The sequence below is a fragment of the Osmerus eperlanus genome, chromosome 1 (assembly GCF_963692335.1).
Source record: "Osmerus eperlanus chromosome 1, fOsmEpe2.1, whole genome shotgun sequence".
Lineage (NCBI taxonomy): Eukaryota > Metazoa > Chordata > Actinopteri > Osmeriformes > Osmeridae > Osmerus > Osmerus eperlanus.
In genome coordinates, this window is record NC_085018.1 from 24,173,281 (window position 1) to 24,194,558 (window position 21,278).

The 21,278-nt window shown below is 49.9% G+C and overlaps 2 protein-coding genes across 5 annotated transcripts; both read right to left on the minus strand.

The window, feature by feature from the left end:
* Positions 1 to 7: 7 nt before the first annotated feature.
* On the minus strand, positions 8 to 11,051 carry sycp1 (synaptonemal complex protein 1). Of its 3 annotated transcripts, none has more exons than XM_062471871.1 (34): positions 10,929 to 11,051; positions 10,365 to 10,514; positions 10,099 to 10,177; positions 9,956 to 9,999; positions 9,576 to 9,740; positions 9,406 to 9,473; positions 9,152 to 9,225; positions 8,784 to 8,842; positions 8,627 to 8,693; positions 8,429 to 8,502; positions 8,171 to 8,279; positions 7,772 to 7,866; positions 7,460 to 7,644; positions 7,017 to 7,084; positions 6,858 to 6,919; positions 6,637 to 6,753; positions 6,417 to 6,512; positions 6,185 to 6,288; positions 5,976 to 6,093; positions 5,810 to 5,880; positions 5,628 to 5,709; positions 5,477 to 5,539; positions 4,638 to 4,700; positions 4,495 to 4,557; positions 4,215 to 4,331; positions 4,022 to 4,132; positions 3,787 to 3,876; positions 3,616 to 3,693; positions 3,420 to 3,515; positions 3,187 to 3,339; positions 3,019 to 3,093; positions 2,815 to 2,922; positions 575 to 658; positions 8 to 427 (listed from the first exon to the last, which is right to left on the minus strand). In XM_062471871.1, exons 2-34 carry the CDS (start codon positions 10,488 to 10,490, stop codon positions 290 to 292), a joined length of 3,102 nt encoding a protein of 1,033 aa, XP_062327855.1. In that variant the 5' UTR covers positions 10,491 to 10,514; positions 10,929 to 11,051; the 3' UTR covers positions 8 to 289. The 3 variants fall into 3 exon arrangements, with proteins under 3 accessions (XP_062327855.1, XP_062327840.1, XP_062327847.1); XM_062471856.1 differs by having other exon boundaries at positions 3,019 to 3,100; positions 3,185 to 3,339; XM_062471863.1 differs by having other exon boundaries at positions 3,019 to 3,100; positions 3,185 to 3,339; positions 10,365 to 10,510; positions 10,929 to 10,996.
* Positions 11,052 to 11,375: 324 nt separating this feature from the next.
* On the minus strand, positions 11,376 to 20,952 carry slc16a1a (solute carrier family 16 member 1a). 2 transcript variants are annotated; one of them, XM_062471898.1, is made up of 5 exons: positions 20,607 to 20,952; positions 17,664 to 17,939; positions 13,404 to 13,547; positions 12,432 to 13,211; positions 11,376 to 12,283 (listed from the first exon to the last, which is right to left on the minus strand). In XM_062471898.1, exons 2-5 carry the CDS (start codon positions 17,878 to 17,880, stop codon positions 12,036 to 12,038), a joined length of 1,389 nt encoding a protein of 462 aa, XP_062327882.1. In that variant the 5' UTR covers positions 17,881 to 17,939; positions 20,607 to 20,952; the 3' UTR covers positions 11,376 to 12,035. The 2 variants fall into 2 exon arrangements, with proteins under 2 accessions (XP_062327882.1, XP_062327893.1); XM_062471909.1 differs by lacking the exons at positions 17,664 to 17,939; positions 20,607 to 20,952 and adding an exon at positions 13,710 to 14,424 and having other exon boundaries at positions 13,404 to 13,573.
* Between the last annotated feature and the right edge of the window lie 326 nt (positions 20,953 to 21,278).

Genomic DNA, 21,278 nt, shown 5'->3' on the forward strand with positions numbered 1-21,278 from the left:
AAACCGGAAAAAATCTATTAAATAATTTAAGAACAATAAGTTAAAGTTTAACAATAATAATAATAATGAAAACCAAAAAACATTTTCTGAACACAAAATTCTCATTCATGTTGAATGGAGTCAAACTTAAGTCCGACACAGTATAGTGATCAATAAACAACATCACATCTCAAGAAATGTATTTCAAACGCTCTCACTTCCACGTGAACCTCGGCTTCTATCAAACAACTGTTAATAAAAATGTAATGAATGTAATGAACTTCAGTATTGAGTAAAGAGTGAACACTTTCTATGCAAAGATCTTCTCTGCTGCCTTTTTCTTCTTGTGGGAGCCCGTGACGGCGGTCCAGCCTGCATCTCTCATCCTCTTCATGGCCGCCAGCTTCAAGGCGTTCCCTGGGGACTTCTGAACAGCGGGGCTTTGATTCTAACACACAGAGAAGGCGTTCAAACACTGCTCAATGTCCTGAAAATGCATGAGTTCAATTGAGAAACACAGAAATGTCAGTGAGGGTGCGTTGACTGATGTAGCGAGATGGTCTCTCCTCTCTCTCGTCACACAGGTGTGTCTCACCTTCTTAAACACGTGGACTTTAGACCAGTGTGCTGAGGACGCCCCCTGCTGGAGGCCTTGGAGCGGTTCTACGACTGCAAAGCTCTGAAAAGCACAGCAGCACACAGCGTTCAGCACGTGGACAGGCGTACGTGGCCGAGCGTAGCGCTGAGCTGGGAGGAGGGACGGGGGCTGGGAGGAGGGACGGGGGCTGGGAGGAGAGACGGAGGCTGGGAGGAGGGACGGGGGCTGGGAGGAGAGACGGAGGCTGGGAGGAGGGACGGGGGCTGGGAGGAGAGACGGAGGCTGGGAGGAGGGACGGGGGCTGGGAGGAGGGACGGGGGCTGGGAGGAGGGACGGAGGCTGGGAGGAGGGACGGGGGCTGGGAGGAGGGACGGGGGCTGGGAGGAGGGACGGAGGCTGGGAGGAGAGACGGAGGCTGGGAGGAGAGACGGAGGCTGGGAGGAGGGACGGGGGCTGGGAGGAGAGATGGAGGCTGGGAGGAGAGACGGGGGCTGGGAGGAGGGACGGGGGCTGGGAGGAGGGACGGAGGCTGGGAGGAGAGACGGAGGCTGGGAGGAGAGACGGAGGCTGGGAGGAGGGACGGGGGCTGGGAGGAGAGACGGAGGCTGGGAGGAGGGACGGGGGCTGGGAGGAGGGACGGGGGCTGGGAGGAGGGACAGAGGCTGGGAGGAGAGACGGAGGCTGGGAGGAGAGACGGAGGCTGGGAGGAGGGACGGGGGCTGGGAGGAGAGACGGAGGCTGGGAGGAGAGACGGGGGCTGGGAGGAGGGACGGGGGCTGGGAGGAGGGACGGAGGCTGGGAGGAGAGACGGAGGCTGGGAGGAGAGACGGAGGCTGGGAGGAGGGACGGGGGCTGGGAGGAGAGACGGAGGCTGGGAGGAGGGACGGGGGCTGGGAGGAGGGACGGGGGCTGGGAGGAGGGACGGAGGCTGGGAGGAGAGACGGAGGCTGGGAGGAGAGACCGAGGCTGGGAGGAGGGACGGGGGCTGGGAGGAGAGACGGAGGCTGGGAGGAGGGACGGGGGCTGGGAGGAGGGACGGGGGCTGGGAGGAGAGACGGAGGCTGGGAGGAGAGACGGAGGCTGGGAGGAGGGACGGGGGCTGGGAGGAGAGACGGAGGCTGGGAGGAGGGACGGGGGCTGGGAGGAGGGACGGGGGCTGGGAGGAGAGACGGAGGCTGGGAGGAGAGACGGAGGCTGGGAGGAGGGACGGAGGCTGGGAGGAGAGACGGAGGCTGGGAGGAGGGACGGGGGCTGGGAGGAGGGACGGGGGCTGGGAGGAGGGACGGGGGCTGGGAGGAGGGACGGGGGCTGGGAGGAGAGACGGAGGCTGGGAGGAGGGACGGGGGCTGGGAGGAGAGACGGAGGCTGGGAGGAGAGACGGGGGCTGGGAGGAGGGACGGGGGCTGGGAGGAGGGACGGGGGCTGGGAGGAGAGACGGAGGCTGGGAGGAGAGACGGGGGCTGGGAGGAGGGACGGGGGCTGGGAGGAGGGACGGGGGCTGGGAGGAGGGACGGGGGCTGGGAGGAGAGACGGGGGCTGGGAGGAGAGACGGGGGCTGGGAGGAGAGACGGGGGCTGGGAGGAGGGACGGGGGCTGGGAGGAGGGACGGGGGCTGGGAGGAGAGACGGAGGCTGGGAGGAGGGACGGGGGCTGGGAGGAGAGACGGAGGCTGGGAGGAGAGACGGGGGCTGGGAGGAGGGACGGGGGCTGGGAGGAGGGACGGGGGCTGGGAGGAGGGACGGGGGCTGGGAGGAGAGACGGAGGCTGGGAGGAGGGACGGGGGCTGGGAGGAGAGACGGGGGCTGGGAGGAGGGACGGGGGCTGGGAGGAGAGACGGGGGCTGGGAGGAGGGACGGGGGCTGGGAGGAGGGACGGAGGCTGGGAGGAGAGACGGAGGCTGGGAGGAGAGACGGAGGCTGGGAGGAGGGACGGGGGCTGGGAGGAGAGACGGAGGCTGGGAGGAGGGACGGGGGCTGGGAGGAGGGACGGGGGCTGGGAGGAGAGACGGAGGCTGGGAGGAGAGACGGAGGCTGGGAGGAGGGACGGGGGCTGGGAGGAGAGACGGAGGCTGGGAGGAGGGACGGGGGCTGGGAGGAGGGACGGGGGCTGGGAGGAGAGACGGAGGCTGGGAGGAGAGACGGAGGCTGGGAGGAGGGACGGAGGCTGGGAGGAGAGACGGAGGCTGGGAGGAGGGACGGGGGCTGGGAGGAGGGACGGGGGCTAGCTCATTTGTTTACCAGCAGGTCAGCGTGCTCCGAGCTGTCAGACTTGGGGTCCAGCTCCAGGGTGGTCTGGCTCCAGGGCCCAGCCTTCTGAGTGGAGGGGGGGGTCCGGATTCTGTAGGACTGCAGAGAAGGCGATGAGATCAACACTCCACAGGAGAGAGAACAGAGAGATGATAAAGAGTCTGTAGTGAAAACAGATAACCCTTGGGTTCCTACCTTAATGCGAGGAGTCTCCCCGACTCTGGTTCCATAACTCCATGACGGAGTCTGGAGGTCGCCACTCTTGGTTTCCTGGGCAACCAACAGTTATTAATAATGGTATTATCGTATGGTAAATGGAGCGCCAACATTTCAATTTCAATAGTTCTATCCCATAATACTCACTCTGACAGCAGGAGTAGAGGCCTGTATTTTACCGGCGCTCTGGGACGGGGTTTTCTGTTTGGTTTTGGAGAAATCAAACCCGTTCCTCTTGATGGACAGTCTGTCTGGTGTGTCCCAACATCTCCCCTCAGAAGCTGAGGCTGGATCAGACAGCTAGGTGTTGAACAAGGAGGATTAGAAGTGAGGAAACGTACCCCTTCAATATTGAACAGCTCCTCTGAGCGTCGGTTTACCTGCTTGCTCAGAGTCTTGGGTACTAGGTTGGATGGGTTGGTTTTCACAGATGCCAATTCTTCTTTCAGTTCTGCGATCTTCTGCATCAACTTCTCCTGAGGTCACAAACAACAGATGAAATCATAATAATTGTACTGTCCAAATCATATGACTGGAATTCACCATGTGTGCATTTGAAAACAAGTCCTCTGTCACCCCCTCCTTAGTTTCTTGATCCAGATGATTCTTCAGCCTGTCGTTCTCTATCTTGCTCTGCTCCAGCTCCTGGGGAGAGTCACACGTCACACGTCAGTGCTGCTGCCAGGGGCTCTCTGGTGAACCCCGGCCTCTCCAGACTGAAAGCCCTCCAGGTGAGGATCGTACCAGGGCCGTTCTGCCGGCGTCTGCCTCCACGACGCTCCTCTTCTTCTCCTTCAGCTCGACGTCTTTCGCTTCCAGCATCTTGTCGTACTGGTTCTGCGTCAGGATCGCACGGAATATGGCTCGTTTCCACGGACGCTTCCGAGGACGTTTGATGTCACGTATCACATCAAACGTTTCGGAAGCGTCTTGTCGGAGACATTTTCTGTGTGATTCTGATTAGATCGGAGAGAAATCTCACTTTGTGCTTTTCCATCAGGGCAACCATGTCTGCGATCTTGTGTTGACACTTGATCTCTGCATCCTCCCTGCTCCTCACGGCCTCTCCAGCTGTGAGCTTCAGATCCTGCACCTGCAGGTGGACAAACATACCTCCGGTTTACTCGCCTATCACGTCAAAGAGAAGGGAATGGAAAAAGGAAGTCAGGACTAACCTCTTTCTGCAGCTCTGCTTCAGAAGATGACTTGGCAGCGACTTCATCGAGCAGTTCCTGATGTTTCTCCCTGCTGGACTTCTGAAGACTTTCTGCTGTTTCTTTCAGTTGGTTGATCTAAAATAGCCGACAAAAACATGTCTGTTTCATCCAGTCTGAGGAATCGCCGGTCCCAGCCTATCGACTGTGCAGGCTGGCATCAGAGAACAGCATGTCTACAACACCATTCATATTTCACTGTGTTCCAGATGCTTTGTCCTTCAGAACGAGAGTCTCATACCTCACTTTCCAGCTGACAAGATCTTTCCGCATCTTTGGCGATCTGTTTTTTGAGCATTTTAGCCTGGAAACATCAAGGCGAGATTAGCTCTGGAATACTACCCTAGAGGCGAGGCAGAGATATTTCTTTACCACGCTACACACCTCTTTCTGATATTCCTCCTGATGTTTGTTTTTCGTGTCCAACTTAGTCTTCAGGCTGGACAGCTAGAGAGAGAGAGACAGACAGGTGTGAGGCTGGGCAGCTAGAGAGAGAGACAGACAGGTGTGAGGCTGGGCAGCTAGAGAGAGAGACAGACAGGTGTGAGGCTGGACAGCTAGAGAGAGAGACAGACAGGTGTGAGGCTGGACAGCTAGAGAGAGAGACAGACAGGTGTGAGGCTGGACAGCTAGAGAGAGAGACAGACAGGTGTGAGGCTGGGCAGCTAGAGAGAGAGACAGACAGGTGTGAGGATGGGCAGCTAGAGAGAGAGACAGACAGGTGTGAGGCTGGACAGCTAGAGAGAGAGACAGACAGGTATGAGGCTGGACAGCTAGAGAGAGAGACAGACAGGTGTGAGGCTGGACAGCTAGAGAGAGACAGACAGGTGTGAGGCTGGGCAGCTAGAGAGAGAGACAGACAGGTGTGGGGCTGGGCAGCTAGAGAGAGAGACAGACAGGTGTGAGGCTGGACAGCTAGAGAGACAGACAGGTGTGAGGCTGGACAGCTAGAGAGAGAGACAGACAGGTGTGAGGCTGGACAGCTAGAGAGACAGACAGGTGTGAGGCTGGACAGCTAGAGAGAGAGACAGACAGGTGTGAGGCTGGACAGCTAGAGAGACAGACAGGTGTGAGGCTGGACAGCTAGAGAGACAGACAGGTGTGAGGCTGGACAGCTAGAGAGAGAGACAGACAGGTGTGAGGCTGGACAGCTAGAGAGACAGACAGGTGTGAGGCTGGACAGCTAGAGAGAGACACACAGGTGTGAGGTTGTAGTTCCTCACCTTGGTCTCCATGGCTCTGATGTGCTTCTCCTTCCTACTGATTTCCACCTGCAGACCTCCACACTACAGAGGAGCCAGGAGAGCCACGACTGATGTGAACTTAAGGTGATGAGCTACAGTTTTCAAGATGGCTTTGGAATGGCCGACTTACGCTTTCATCAAGTTTCTTCTGCAGGTTCTCTGCTCCTTGACCTTGTTCTTCCAGCCTGGTGCTCAAAGAGCTCACCTCCTCCCTGTCGGATGGGAAAGTGACAGGCTCTGCTTTCATTCCTCAGTGTCTACAACTACGACAGCTTAATAACAGTAAAGGTTCCAAGTGTTCCAGTCAGGTACCGTAGCTGATGGTTTTGATCTTCAAGCGCTTCGATTTCCTTTGAGATCTCTGTGCCTCTCGCTTCACTCTCCTGTTTCCGCACGTCAAAACATAGATGTATGACATCATCCCCTGCTGTCTATAAAATCATGTTTTATAGACAGGGTCAGCATGTTTAGCTCTAACCTTCAGGCGAGCCTCCAGGGTCTTGGCTTGGGAACATTTGTTCTCAGCCTGCTCTTGAACCGTCTTCTTCTCAAGTTGCAGCTCATTAAAACTCACCAACAGCTTGTCATATTTCACCCTGAGACCAAATCAAAATCCAGTTATTTCCAGTGGAGATGCGTAGCTGCAGGGGGGTCTGCTTGATGTTTCTTTAGAACGAGAGAACTCACTCCTGCTGTGCTACGTCTCCTTGCAGCTGCTCTATCTCCTTGGTGGACCTTTTGTTTATTGTCATGGCAACAGACAACTGTTCTTCCATCTCCTGTGTTTGGGCCTGAGAATCAGACAACAGGATGAGCTTTAACGTCTGGCCTGTTCACACCATAAGGACTTGAGTGATGAGAACAATGTTTTATTATGTGAGCCAAGAAACTGTGATCAAAGGACTCCAACCTCACTCACCTGTGTCTTGTTCCTCAGATCGCTGTGGGCCTTTTCAGCTTCCTGAAGTGCCTTCTCCAGTAAGGTCTTCTCTGTCTCCAGGATCTGTACTTTGGTCTACGAGGGATAGAACAGCAGTTCTTGGGCTGTTCAAACTGAGTCCTGACACAGCACATTCAGACGGCCAGGCCTCAGCCAGGCCTGATTCCGGCTGTCACAGTGGCTTGTCTTGTGGTCTCACCTGGTAGCGCTGGACTTGGTCCCTCTTCCCTGCCAGCTCAGACGACAGCAGCGTAGCTTGTCTATCAGCAGCTTCTATCTTCTCCCTCAGTGACTCGATGGATTTAGATTTCACATCCTAAACAAGACCATTTCATTTATATATATATATATATATTTTTTTTTAAGACTACACTGCCAGACATTACGTGCAAATGTGTGTCCACAAATACTACAAATTACCAGTTCCTCCTCAAGTACTTGTATCTGTCCATCTTTCTCTTCGTTCTGTTTATTAATTTCTCCTTAAATAAAAACAAAACAGAACAATCTCCAATCTATTCATACAGGGTTTCAATGCCACAATGTGCTCTCTCTATAATCCCTGATCTGATGCAGTACCTGCCCGGATCCTGTTCTCCTGCAGCTCCTCAGAGACGGACACCATCTTTACTTCCAGCTCTTGCGCCCTGGAAAAAAAAGTCACAAGAGACCCACAGGGAGGTAAACAGCCACTCTGCCATCCTGCACAGACCAGCGGAGCAGTGCTGTCACTTCCATGCACCAGCTACTGTCTAGTTTAGTTCCTGGTTTACATTTACATTTAGCAGACACTCTTATCCAGAGCGACTTAAAGTAAGTACAGGGACATTCTCCCCGAGGCAAGTAGGGTGAAGTGCCTTGCCCAAGGACACAACGTCATTTGGCATGGCCGGGAATCGAACCAACAACCTTCTGATTAATAGCCCGACTCCCTAACCGCTCAGCCATCTGACCCCCCTAGGGCTCTGTCTCCTGCTCCAGGGTCCATCCTCCCACTCACCCGTGACAAGCTCCAGCCCTACCTCTCTGTCTCCCGTGCCAGGCAGGTCTGTAGCTCCTGCATGGTGGCCTGAGCCTGGGCCAGCTGGCCTTCTTGAGCAGCCCTAGTCTGGTGGAGCTCTTCTAGGCTGGCATCTTTCTGGAGGACGATCTGGGCAGTCTCCTCTTTGTTCAGCTCCAGCGCATTGGAAATTGCTTTTCTATTTTCCTGCGCGAAAAGACAGATAAACAAACATAACATGATGTACAATTCTGTACACAGTCTGTATAAAACCATAAGAAAATCATTGATTCATGAAATGTTTACATCCAGAAACATCTTTCCATATCCTGACCTCGCTTTCTTTAAGAAGTTCTTCTGCGTTGCGTAGCTTCTCTGACAGAGCCTGGCGCTCTTGGTGAGAGCTGTGAAGGACGTCCTGGTGCAGCTCTGCTCAGAGACACAAGGAGCCGCAGTGAACAGTGGGTCATAAACATCCACTTAGCATTAGAGCAGCCTATCTCAACCCTGGTCCTCAGGGCTCACAGCCCTGCATGTTTTAGATGTTTCCCAGCTCCACCACACCCGATTCATATCAATGGGTCGTTACCAAGCTTCTGCTGAACTTGATTATGACACATTCATTTGAATCGGGTGTGTTGGAGCAGGGAAATAGCATGCAGGGCAGGGGGTCCCTGAGGACCAGGGTTGAGAGAGACTGCATTAGAGCGTAGTCTTGATGGGCTGTTCCTACGTGCGGCCTGCTGCAGATGTTGGCAGCTCTCCTGTGCTTCCTGCAGGTGGAGGAGGATGGCCTGCAGCTCCTTCTCCTTCTCCTTCAGGGCCGCTTGAAGCTGCTCCGCCTGCCAAGGAACCGTCACGGTTACACAGTGTCAGAGCTTCCTATGTACAACATCACAGCACGTGCATGATTGATCAAAGGTAACTAGCCTGTCATGGTCTTGGAATGTGTGTCCATGTAGATGTTTGCGATTGATAGGTTTACACTAACCTCTTGTTCCTTCGTGTTGATTTCTTCCCCAAACTTCTCCTTCAGATTGTCAAACTGTAGCAATCCCTCTTTAACTGAGGCCGACATTTAAAATGAATTGATTTACTTCATTACTGTGCAAAATTAAGACAAAACTATTATGAAATTAAATGTAATGCTAATGTAACAGACTAGATCTATGTTATGTTGGACAGTTACCTTTTTGCATTTCACAACGGTCAAACTGTGCTTGCAGCCGAAGGCTCTCAAAAGCAGCTATCATCCTCTGCAAAGAAAAAAAAACTCAAGCAGAAATACAAGAGAGAAAAACTATTCGCATCTGGCACCAGTGGATTAGTCCGTCTTAAATATTCACCTGAATATTCTCCCTGTTTTCCATAAAGAGTTGCTGTGTCTCCTCTCTTTCAGACTCAACTAAGAGAGCAAAGGAGAAAGATGTACATTACATTTACATTTAGTCATTTAGCAGACGCTCTTATCCAGAGCGACTTACAGTAAGTACAGGGACATTCCTCCTGAGGCAAGTAGGGTGAAGTGCCTTGCCCAAGGACACAACATCATTTTGCACGGCCGGGAATCGAACTGGCAACCTTCAGATTACTAGCCCGACTCCCTAACCGCTCAGCCACCTGACTCCCCATGTAGTCATCAGATAACACCAACAAGCTGCTTGTTTTGATTCAGCCTGGGGCTGAGATCATTTTCAGTTTTTATTTAACTCACACAGATGCATCTTGTCTGCTGATCTCTGGAACGTATCCTTCAGTATGTTACACAAATTGCGTGTTGCATTATTTCTGTGGCGAGAATAAAAATAGGTTATAAACGTTGTGTTACGATAAAATGTGTAGTGTTGTTTAAATATCTGTTTAATAGTAAAATATTCCTCTTGTTCAGCACTGTGCTCCTTCAACAATCAGACTGGAGTTTGACAGCTCCAGTACAGCTGGGTCTGCTTAATAAGGCAGAAAACATACTTATTCCTCAGATCCTCGTTTTCACTGATCTGTTCTTCCAGTTTAATGCTGAGACTTTCATTTCCAAACTGTGATATGCAGAAATGCTTCCATTAGACACTTGCTTGCGATGAACGTACAGTAGGTGGAAGTTTTGTTCCTGCATAGCAAAATCAACTGTGATTGGATACCTGTAAGTCCTGGATGGCTTTGCGCTGCGTTTCAATAGTTCTTTTGTTTTCTTGCAGTTTTCTCTCTCTTTGGACCGTCTCAGAGTCTACTTGGACTTTCCAACACTTTATTTTCTCAACTTCATCAAAGAGTTTTGAATATAACTTTCCAGATGTGCCTTTAGTCTGAGGAATATGTTCACAAAATATTGAAAACCCAAAATACTCCAGGCACTGTTAAATAACAAATGCTACTGCAATGAAATCTGTTCTCTTGTTTGCCCTACTGAAAAATGTATGCCAATAAGATTAAGGTTGACATTATGGGATTTAGTGTCTCAGGAGGAATATATCATCATTAGAGCTTGGCTCAGAAACACAAACATCCTTTCCAAACTCACCTCTACTTTTTCTACAGGTGAGACAAAAGTAATCTTGGACACATCTTTGGAAAACAGAGCCAGTTGAAGTCAGACATTGTGAGCAAAATGGACATAGGTATGATATGCATACTGCACAGCAGAGTTGTGTTATAGATAAATACCTGCTTTAGGTTTAGTGGATCCCATATTTGTAATGGGGATGGTAAAGTGAGTCTCTTTGTCAAATTGTTTACTGTAACCCTGTTAAATCAAGAAAGTCAGTAGCCTAATACTGTAGTTACAGCTGAGTGACAATGCTGCAACAGAAAATGAACACTGATGAATGAGTGAACCTGAATGTACAAGCTAGTTTGAGTCAAAGTCTGTGGCTTGGCATTAAGTTGACTGCTAGCGCTTTGTAGACTCATTGTACCTTACAGTACTGTACCTGTTGCGCGGTGTTCATGACTCCAAAATCGTCTACGGATTCCTGAGGTTTCACGGCAGAAATCTGTCCTGGGTTCACTCTGGGAGGCACCATTAACTTGAAGTGGAAACACTTGTCCCGCTCCATTCCTAGTACTTGGCAGGAATCTTTCTAAAGGCAAGAAAGTTAGCCTACTGTACAGTACTACAGTAGCTAGTACAGTCATTTCTGGCCACTTTTTTTCAAACCTACAGTACAGTAGGCTAGCGTATGTTACAGTAGAGCTAGCTACTAAACGTCCATTAGTCTATGTAATATCTTAAATTAGCAGAGGATACACGCAAATATAGTTGAAGATAGCTAGCTAGTAAACTTGCTAATACCCTACTGTACAGTATGCTAGCGGTCAACAGCTACTGTACTGTACAGTTAAGTGGAGTTAGCTACTGTACTGTACAAAGTAACAGCTTGTTGAGAGCTGCAAAATATTGTTACAATCGCTAGCTACTGATACATTGGAATAGCGATAATTTCGTGATACTAATCAAATTATGAAGTTAGCTAGCTAACTAACTATAACTTTACCTATCCGCAGTCCAAGACAAAACGGTTTTGACGTTTTTTTTTTTTTCCAACGGTTTCTGTTATCTCCGCCAGCATATGCACGAGCAGAAGACTTGTTCTGGCGCGGGAGTCGATCTCATTCAGAACCAAGCGGATGCGTAAAGTTAAATCAATTAAATCAGTTTATAACAGTTTATTGAGTATAACAGCTCCCTCTTCTGTGAAATTGCTTTATTGAACAATGTTGCAATATTAGTGGCACATAATAGACGTCATTCCAGTCATACCAACGTTTCTGATTTTTCATTAGTCATCTTATGGGGAGACAACATTTTACTATTGTGTGAAAATGTAAATCTTCACTGATTCATTACTTCAGCTTCCCAATGAAACGTCTACTTGGTAATAGCAAAATGTAGGAGACTCACTGACACTTCAATGATGATGAGGCACATGCATGGAAAATAGTCGGTTTGTCAAATCCCACCCGTCTCGTGAGTATTTTATTCTCGTAGCACGGCATATGCACACCTTCAATGATGACAGGAATGAATAAGAAAAATTGTTCTAACCCAAACGTTATCTGACAGAGGTCTTAGTGACACATCACATTTAAATGTTTATAATGGAGTAGAATATATATTCAGTCAAAGTAATACTACACAAAATCCTTATTAATGTGTCACTGTGTCATATTGCAAATATTTCATGAGGCTTCCAGGAGTAAATAAATCAACTTGCAATGCAGATACATGTCTGTTCTCAACAATATTGCAAAGGATAGGTGAATTCTACAGCCTTTAAAAATGTTTTCATAGAAAACATTAGCAGTTATAATTTGGACACACATATATTGCTAATGCTTGAAGTACATTGTTGACATTGCAACTGATTCATGAATTCCCTGTCTTTCCTCACACACTAACTACAACGAAGCCTCAGTTAGTTCTGCTTCTGTCATCAGTGTTAATAATACAGTCATGAAGAGAGGTAACTAGAAATGCAGTCGATCACAATCTTTTTTTCTTCCTGAAGTCTGTCCATATAGACTAGCACCACAGCAGTGCTTTGACATATACATTAACACGTTCACATCTTTACACATTAAGAAAGCCGTCAGATTGACCGTTAGACAGCTTCTTCAGAAGCTCCCGGCTCGTCGATAAAGGCTTCCAACTCCTTGGCGGTGTTGTTCTTGTTAGACAAGTCTTCTCTGTCCTCCCTCTTGACTCTCCTCTCCTCCTCTTTCTTCTCCTTGTCCAGCAGCCGGTAGTTGATGCCCATTCCCACGAACAGGAAGACACTGGCCACGACCAGAATCACCCCACAGATCCAGTATGTGTACTTGTAGTCATGGTAGATGTCTTTGAATCGTCCTATAGATAAATCATTGAAATCATAATTACATGATGATAATTATTTAAATGTTTTCAGTTAACATATGACATATTAAATCCCATAATCATCCCGGTTGAGAGTGTAAGTGAATCCCTGTCGTGTCGGCCGGTGTGAAACCCTACTCACCCAGCAGAGGCGGCCCTAGCAACACAGGCCCGCACTCCACGATGGTGACCAGGCCAACCGCGCTGGAGAAGCGCTGGGTTCCCACCAGGTCCATAAGTGTCTCGAACAACACCGAGCTCAGCCAGCCGAAGGCAAAACCAAAGAACAGGGAGTAGATGACGAAGCCGGTGTAGTCAACAGAGATGGGGGCCAGCAGATGACACACGCCGTTGTACAGCACAGAGGCCGCGAAGAAGTACTGGATCCTGGGCCGGACCCACTTGGTGTTGGCCAGGAGCCCCATGGAGGGCCGGGCGACCATGTCCACGAAGGCCAGGACGGAGAGCAGGAAGGCTGCCTTCTCCTTGGGGATATCCTTGCTCTTAGCGAAGTTGCTGAGGAACACCAGCGGGGTGAAGAGTCCGAAGAACATGATGACGTTGCCCAGGAGGTAGAGGAGGAAACCTCGGTGCTTGAAGAGCGACAGGTCGATGACGCTGTTCACCTTCTCCATGCACGTCTTCTTCGGGCCGTCCGGGTCGATGACAGCCGGCTGGGGCTTGGGCCCGATGGGTCTCATGAGAGAACCGGCCACGCAGCAGTTGAGGAGCAGCCCTCCCAGGATGAGGAAGCTGCCTCTCCAGCCGAAGTGATCGAAGAACCAGCTGTTCAGCGGGGCCAGCGTGGACAGGAAGACCGGGCTCCCAGCCATGGCGATCCCATTGGCTATGGGTCTCTTCTTGTAGAAGTACTTGCCAATCATAGTGAGGGCCGGATTGAGATTGAATGCCAGACCCAGACCTGTTAGAACAGACTGTTAGGCTTGGGAATAACCGACAGAAGCGTTTTCACATTTGGATGTCAAAGACCCAAATTTATCATGTGAGAGAGTGATAAAGGAAGTGAGTTGACAAGAGTTGACACTAGGTAGCGACAGAGTTCATGGAGAACAAAAAAACATTTGAGGCCAGAAAGGAAGCCAGAAGAAAATACCTCCCACCACTCCCACACAGAAGTAGAGGCCTTCGACAGAGTTGCAGAAAGAGGCGGCGATCAGGCCGCTGCCTGCCAAACAGCCTCCCAGCATCATGATGGGTCGGCTACCATACTTGTTCACCAGGATACTGCTGATGGGCCCTGGGAGGGAGAGGAGATGGAGAAAGGTAGGGAGGGGGAGGAGAGGGAGAGGAGAGGGAGAGGAGAGGGAGAGGAGAGGGAGAGGAGATGGTGAAAGGTAGGGAGGGGGAGGAGAGGGAGAGGAGAGGAGAGGGGGAGGAGAGGTAGAGGAAAGGGTGAAAGGTAGGGAGGGGGAGGAAGACAAGAGGAAGAGAGGGAGAGGAGGAGAGACCAGCAGAGGTACAGAGGAGAGAAGAGAGAAGGAGGAGGGTGGAGGAGGAGAGGGAGAGATGAGGAGGAAAGAGGGGGAGAGGAGAGGGAGAGAAGAGGAGAAGTAGAGAGGATGAAATCACGACAATACACAGCCAAGCTGATTATCTGCAAGTTATGAGTATGTAGTTATGTTTGACTATAAATGTCAACATTGCATTGTGGATTTACATGCTGCATGGGGCTGCAAAATAGGTTTTTAATTCCTTTACGTTCATTTGCTAACAGTGCCACCTACAGACAATGCCTTTTGTCAATACAAGTTCAAACCAGTCTTTTTACTGCGAACATTTCAGAGAACAAAAATATGTTTGGCCACCAGAGGGCCTCAGATGCACACCTCTGGCCTGTCACTGAAATCACACAACTTCTGCAATAATTTCTCTCACTGCTGCACTGCAGTAATATTTCTGCCATCAACACCATTCACAATACAATCTCACACAAAACAAGACACTCATGGTGAATTGATGGATTGCAAGTTGACAGGCAATGCTGCGACTGACTCGAGTGCTGAGAATGAGAACGGACTCTCTTCAGTGTGGTGATCCTTTGTGGTCTCAAGCTAAGGACGGGTGGAACTGGGGATGTATGCAGTTGTCAATGAGGGTAACATACATACATATTTACTGTCTGTATATAGGCCTACATACATACAGAGAGAGGGGGGGGGAAGAGAGAGAGGGGGAGGGGAGAGAGACAGAGGGAAAAGGAAAGAGAGGACCTAAATATATGAGGAGGTGGAAAACAGTGGAGATATTGACCATAAACCCACACCTAACTCACTAGGATATGTAAACACGCGCCTAAATGGCGTGGAGGTATCAGCTGGCCGCCCGCCACATCCCTGTCAGGCCCGCCGCGACGGCCCAACTGGCGAACAAGTCAGGATCCACAAGCTTGAAGACGCTTCGGCCTCTCTCTGCCAAACCCCAGCGCCTCGCCACAAACCCAAATGTAACCTGACAGTTGTTGTTTAGAGGTTGTCCAGACTCATTTGCTGGCACGGAGCAGGACAAAGGCTGGTTAGTTTCTAATGCGAGCCCGGCTGAATGCAAACAACCACTTTCCTCTGCTCTGTCTCCGAGGGAACAGTTGATCTGGAAGAAAGGTCAGGCCACCAAGCCATGTAGATTATTAGACCAACGCCAGATGGGAAGTTGATGGAGGTGGTGGATGTCTGACAGTGTTCAGTGAGGACACCCCCTCTTGAGCCCCTGCAATCACTCACAGGAGTAGAATCACACTCTACTGTGTGTGCGGTCTAATGTGTTGATCTGCTGTAAGGTGACCTCACAGTCAGAAGGCCTGGCTTTAGTGATCCGGCTTTGGGCTGTGTGAAATAACGACGTCTGTAGAGAGTTTGAGTCCCACAGAATTCTGGCTTCGTACAAGGTCACAGATCGGCCCACACAGTTATTTGGATGTCATGTGCACTCAGTCATGTGGCCTGAACAACCAAGCCAACAGACTCACTCCGAAGAGAGAGAGAGAGAGAGAGAGAGAAAGAGAGAGAGAGAGAGAGAGAGAGAGAGAGAGAAAGAGAGAGAGAGAAGAGAGACAGACAGACAGTGAGAGAGGGAGAGAAAGAAAAGAAAGACTGAGAGTATGTATGTCAGATGGAGATGAAAAGAAAGAATGAGCGAGAGAAAGAGGGAGAGAAAGAGGGAGAGAAAGAGGGAGAGAAAGAGGGAAAGAAAGTAAGAAAGAGACGGGGAAACAATTTTAGACCCTTGGCTCTGAAGCCCTTGATTGTGTCCTGTGGCTGAGAGCTACCTTCTGATGAGAGGAGGGGGTGGGGCTGCTGAACAATAAACAGCATTGATTCCCTGGGGGGGATCACCGCCACTGTGTAGTAGAGTAAAAAGGGCTTATTTGGCTCGAATACACACAGACTTTACACACACTGCACTGATCCTTTATGTAAACTATGGGCTAAATTATTTACAAACTATTTCAGACGTTTTTCCTGAGAGACAAGCTGGGACTGAGGCTTGAGCTTGCCTCGCGTAACTGATCATGGAACAAACTAGTTAACTCGTGTTTTCTTTGAGACTCACAGTATTTCCTGTTCAAAGCCTAACACAGGCATTAAGCTACCCGCATGCTTGCATTCCTTTGAGATACCACCTTAAAAAAATTTGCATTTTGTATGACCGACTTAAAATGACGTGTTTACTATAAAAAAGGCTTGTTTGACTTTGCCCCTGGAGAGAGCAGGACCATTCAGAGAGGGCCCGGGCTTTGTGTTGCGTGTTCTCCAGGTCCTGAGCTGGTCTGCAGGGGACTGAGAAGCGGCTCTCAGATTAAAGCCCTGTACGTGCTGAATGTCACGCAGATGAAAGGAAATGTTTCAAGGCTTGGCAGGAGAGTCCCGTCTGACATCACCGAGCTTTGTGATTCGTCCCGTCAGCGGGGGAGCACCCCCCTTCCCCCTGGACGTCCCTCTGCCCGGACACTTCCATGTAAAGCACCCTCACCTGCTCTCCCCTCACAACACTGATCCGGTCCACATCAACAAGACAACGGGGCTGAAACCAAACACAGCACCCTGGAGACAGATATAGTTGCACTCTTTCAGAACGACTCCTCAATGGAGGGATTTAAGAGCTCGGAAGACCTCATTCGTCCTGGTTCCACAAGAGCGGTGTGGGACTCAAGCCCCGACGTCTCGTTCCAGACAACGCTCTTAATCTTGATCTCGCGCTCCGTGACCTCAGAGGACACAGACGACGGGTGGGAACCTGGGCGAGCTCTGTGTGTCTGAGGAGGAGGAATGTGGGTAGTGCGGAGGTAATGGACCTCCGTCCACAAGACAGAGCACCTGCAGTCTCAGGAGGAGGTGGAGGAATACTGAGCAGGGAGCAGAGACTGTGGGCACCAAAGTCAGATATTCGGCGTATTTCCACAAATGTAAAAGCACCTGGTGGTCGTGGGGTTGTTATAGACTTGGCAAAATCTGTGTGAACTTACGCCATGGCAGCCTAACAATGCATTCTTATTGCTGTGGATTGTTTCTGACGGTGCGGTGCCTCACAAAGCACTTACTATGTTTTAGTGCGTTTGACATTTTCAAAATGTTTGGGGCTACATATAGGGCATGTGGAAAGATCAGAAGCACATACATATTTTAATGTATTTTGGGACATGTATCAAGGAACAGTCTGTATTAAAGGCAGGGTATCTAATATGTTTGATAAGCTCTTATTTGCCTAAATAAACTTCACATCTCGATAGCAACAAATACATATAAAGGTTTGACGGCAATATGAAATCAATCTGACATCTGTGGGCCTTGTTGCCAACACAGTTAGCTACCTTACCATGCCAACCCTCACCCTAACTCTAACCCTAAATTTAACCCTAACCCTAGCTCTACAATAAATGTACAGAAAGCTTATAAAGAACGGCAATTTCTGTAGTCAGGATGCACGTTCATGTGTTTTGTGGGAGGGGGTGGGGTATTTTGGTTTGAATCGTCTCAAACAGAAACTAAAATAGTTAGCTTCGAAAAACTCGCCTAACCCAGCTTTAACTAGCCACATTGCAAAGCAACCCCCATCTCATTTACCCAGAACAGTGAACGAAAAAATTCACAATATGGCTTTGCTGAGTGATTCTGTTGAATTTCCCTGTCCCTGGAAAACATAAAACAAACCGCAAATCAAACAAAACATGACCCTGCATTCAGTCAGCGTGTTTACGGGGAGCTGTTGTTGTTTATGTCATGTATATGCCAGGTTGCTTTGAGTTGTCCTGTTCAAAGAATGTCACTGCCCAGTCTGACCCTGTGTTGTTCTGTGCATCTGACAATAAAATAACTTGAACTTGTTTGTGTTGGACGCCGGGAGCGTCAGCTCCACTGACCTCCTGCGTACATGACGGCCAGCATGATGGAGGAGATCCAGGACACCTGGCTGCTCGACACGTCGAAGATCACCTCTATCTCCTTGAAGAAGACGGTGATGGACTTGGGGAAGGCGTAGGAGAAGCCGATGGAGATGAAAGCCCCCACTACCACCGCCCAGCCCCAGCCCCCCTCTGGGGGAGTGTAGCCCTGAGGGCCCCCTATGGCGGGGGGCATGCCGACGCACTGATCTCCCTCCGACGAACTCTGCCCGAACTCCGCCCGGCAACAGGAGCCTGTTGAGGAGAAAAAGATGCAAGTCGGGTTAGTCAGCAGTTAAAAAGTGGTGTCTGTAGCATTCTAAGTCAGGGAGAAACAGTGCCACTGATGTGGTTCTAGATTCAAGATGTGACGTGTTGTTTTTATTTGAACGGCCAACTGTTTTCTCCTCACACAGTCTCAGCAGGAGCGTTTGATAGCCAAATATTCATCCAAATGTTGTTTTCCCCAGATGAAACAAGGTTTGTTTACGGGCTAGTCTGCAGTGAGCCTCACATCAACTCAGGTAAATAAAACACTGGAGGACTGCCTAGAAGGTGCCTTTATAAATCATATAGGTGGATTTTCTTATAGATTTCAAGTAATATTAGAAGTGTATAGTAACATTCCCTCTGTCTCCCCCAGCCTCCCCCAGCCTCACAGCACAGCCTCACAGCACAGCCTCCCCCAGCCTCACAGCACAGCCTCACAGTACAGCCTCACAGTACAGCCTCACAGCACAGCCTCACAGTACAGCCTCACAGCACAGCCTCACAGTACAGCCTCACAGCACAGCCTCACAGTACAGCCTCACAGCACAGCCTCACAGTACAGCCTCACAGCACAGCCTCCCCCAGCCTCACAGCACAGCCTCACAGCACAGCCTCACAGCATAGCCTCACAGCACAGCCTCACAGTACAGCCTCACAGCACAGCCTCACAGCACAGCCTCACAGTACAGCCTCACAGCACAGCCTCCCCCAGCCTCACAGCACAGCCTCCCCCAGCCTCACAGCACAGCCTCACAGTACAGCCTCACAGCACAGCCTCCCCCAGCCTCACAGTACAGCCTCACAGTACAGCCTCACAGCACAGCCTCCCCCAGCCTCACAGTACAGCCTCACAGCACAGCCTCACAGTACAGCCTCACAGCATAGCCTCCCCCAGCCTCACAGTACAGCCTCACAGTACAGCCTCACAGCACAGCCTAGTTGGAGTAGTTCTCACTTGCAATGATAATGTGGTTGATGATGATGATGATGATTAGAATGATGACTGATTAATGATCTCATTAAGAGATGATTAGGATGATGAGGGAGACCACAATAAAGAGGGTGATGAAGAGAGAGAGGCTGATATTGTTGAAGATTAATAGGATGATGAAAATAACCGTGACAATATGAGAAATGTGTCGCTACAACATTTAGACCGTTTTCATTTGGGAGGTGTGTGAATAGACTGACATTATAAGCGTTGTGGTAGCTGTCTTTAAACAGGGTTCCCGGTTTGTTGAGAACAATTGACAGTGATTCGGGAGTTTAAGTGAAGCCGCCTGGAATTCCTCACGTCTGCAAGCTGTGATAAGAGTTGCTGGAGTGTGAAGGAATTGATTCTCCATTGAAGATCTATGGGGAAACTTGGACATTTTACATAAGACTTTAATCCTAGTGTGACTTAAGAAGTTCATATTTTAGGTAAATGTAGGTGGCCCAAAATTACCGAATTAAATGATGTTCTTTCCTGGTGTGTAGAACAGGATGTTGCCATTTTAGGAACCATAGAATACGTTCTAGTGAACCAGGTTGAAATGAATCATGAGTTGCTAAGTGATCGTAAAAACATGAAACACCTCTTTACTGTGACATTTGTCCAGTCAAACTCTCTTAACACGACATGTCCTGAAAATGATTAAACAGTGCAAGTGTCACATTACAGCTACCGCAGTCTAGGAACTGCAGGCTCTGTACAATTGCAACAAAGGTCAGTTCAAAGTCATACCACCTGAAAATAGTTCCAGCGTTTTTAAGAGGCTGAACCGACTTGTGTGTTTTGGAGTTGGTATGTTCCTGTTTTACGTGCTGGGGTTGTAACCTGGGTCACTATCGGTCGACAACTCTCTCATTCCAATGGATGAAATAAGAAAACAACGTTTTCAAGTAAATGCTGTCGGACTGCTCAACACTCACACACAAACATCAAGAAGGAAACTTCCGGGGTGGGAATATACAGAAAGTCTGCAACTTTCTGTCAACACAGAAAAGATTGATATTCAAATCTAAAATACGTTGGGGGGCCACGAGTTCATCAAAGCTCCGCGCAAGATTGAAACTGGAATCTGTCACGAGCAGGGGGCAGAAACAATGCAGGCCAGTGGTCTAAAATAGCCAGGCAGCAAGGGCAGAGGGACTTTAGAGTCAGCAGCGTGGCTCTGTGGTTAGGGGACGTGGACTGAGTCACAGTGAGGGCCTTCTCTCCTCGCACAAGGTCAGATCCCCAGCAGCCCTCCACTCCACTCGGAGAGGCGACGGGGGGCCGTCATCGCCCGCCAGCCCCGGGACCTGGAATTTAAGCGAAACATGCCGTCCAAAATGGAATTGTGACAAACGCAGGCGTGCCGAGATCAGAAGTAGAAGGGGTGTTGCACTGATGTGAGGCTGTTTCTGTATCGCAAGGCTGAGCCGTGCTCCGTGAAAGCTTGGATTTGTGTGAAAGACTCGGAAGGAATGACTGTGAGACAGGGGATGCTGGGGGGGGGTTCACTGTCCTCAGTCATAAACACTGTGGCCTGGATCTGGGTGTCTTATACACTCTGGGATTTACCCTTCATTGTGTTAAACCACATGAAACCGTTCAGTTCCTGAACCTGTCTCCGAATACCAGCTGACATTCTTCAGCGCGTTGAAATATAGTTTTGCAGATCTTACCTTAGCAGAGGTTTCCAGGTGGAGTAGGTTTGGAGATTGGGATGAGTAGCTAGCGTTGGATCAATTTCAACACAAGGCGCTCAGCATTTTACCTCCAGGGAGGAACTCACTCTTGGAAGCAGCCAACACTTCTACACAAGATTCCTTCCAGAGGTCTGAGGTAATCCAGTGAAACGGACCTGAATTCACCTCTGATGTCACCCTGCCAAAAACAGCCAAGGGGTGCAGTCTTACAGTTCTGCAGCAACTTCACACTTAGAGACTGTCAGAGGCTGAAGTGAAGTTGACCAAGTTTGTAGCCTCATTCAAACAGCTGGGCAGGCCTGGCTGTATTGTAGGAAACATTGATGTCAGTCCACCTCTGATTGGCTGACTGGGGCTCAGTGCCATGCCTCTAAAATTGTCCCAGCACCCTCCTCCTCTGTCGTGAGTCCAGCCCACATCATGCTGGCCGCTCCACAGAAATCCCCGAGGACCGATCTGGGACTACAGCACAGCTCTGCTCCCTCAGAGATAACACACTTGCAGCCCATAGGTTTCCTTAATAATCGGATCCACAATGAACATGATATGGTGTTGGGAGTTGCGTCAATCAGACATCCGGTTGGTCCGGTAGAGCCCAGCAGCCTGTATTGTTCACGTCTGTTCTCCAGGAAGATGAATTGAAAGAGT

Coding starts and splice junctions, on each gene's coding strand:
- sycp1 (XM_062471856.1), bottom strand. CDS start 10,490: ATGGAGCGGGACAAGTGTTTCCACTTCAAGTTAATGGTGCCTCCCAGA. Junction 6,920..7,016: donor GGAGAACAGGATCCGGGCAG/GTACTGCATCAG, acceptor TTTTTATTTAAG/GAGAAATTAATAAACAGAAC. Junction 5,710..5,809: donor GATCAAAACCATCAGCTACG/GTACCTGACTGG, acceptor CCCATCCGACAG/GGAGGAGGTGAGCTCTTTGA.
- slc16a1a (XM_062471898.1), bottom strand. CDS start 17,880: ATGCCCCCCGCCATAGGGGGCCCTCAGGGCTACACTCCCCCAGAGGGG. Junction 13,212..13,403: donor CTGTGTGGGAGTGGTGGGAG/GTATTTTCTTCT, acceptor CTGTTCTAACAG/GTCTGGGTCTGGCATTCAAT. Junction 12,284..12,431: donor GCTAGGGCCGCCTCTGCTGG/GTGAGTAGGGTT, acceptor ATTTATCTATAG/GACGATTCAAAGACATCTAC.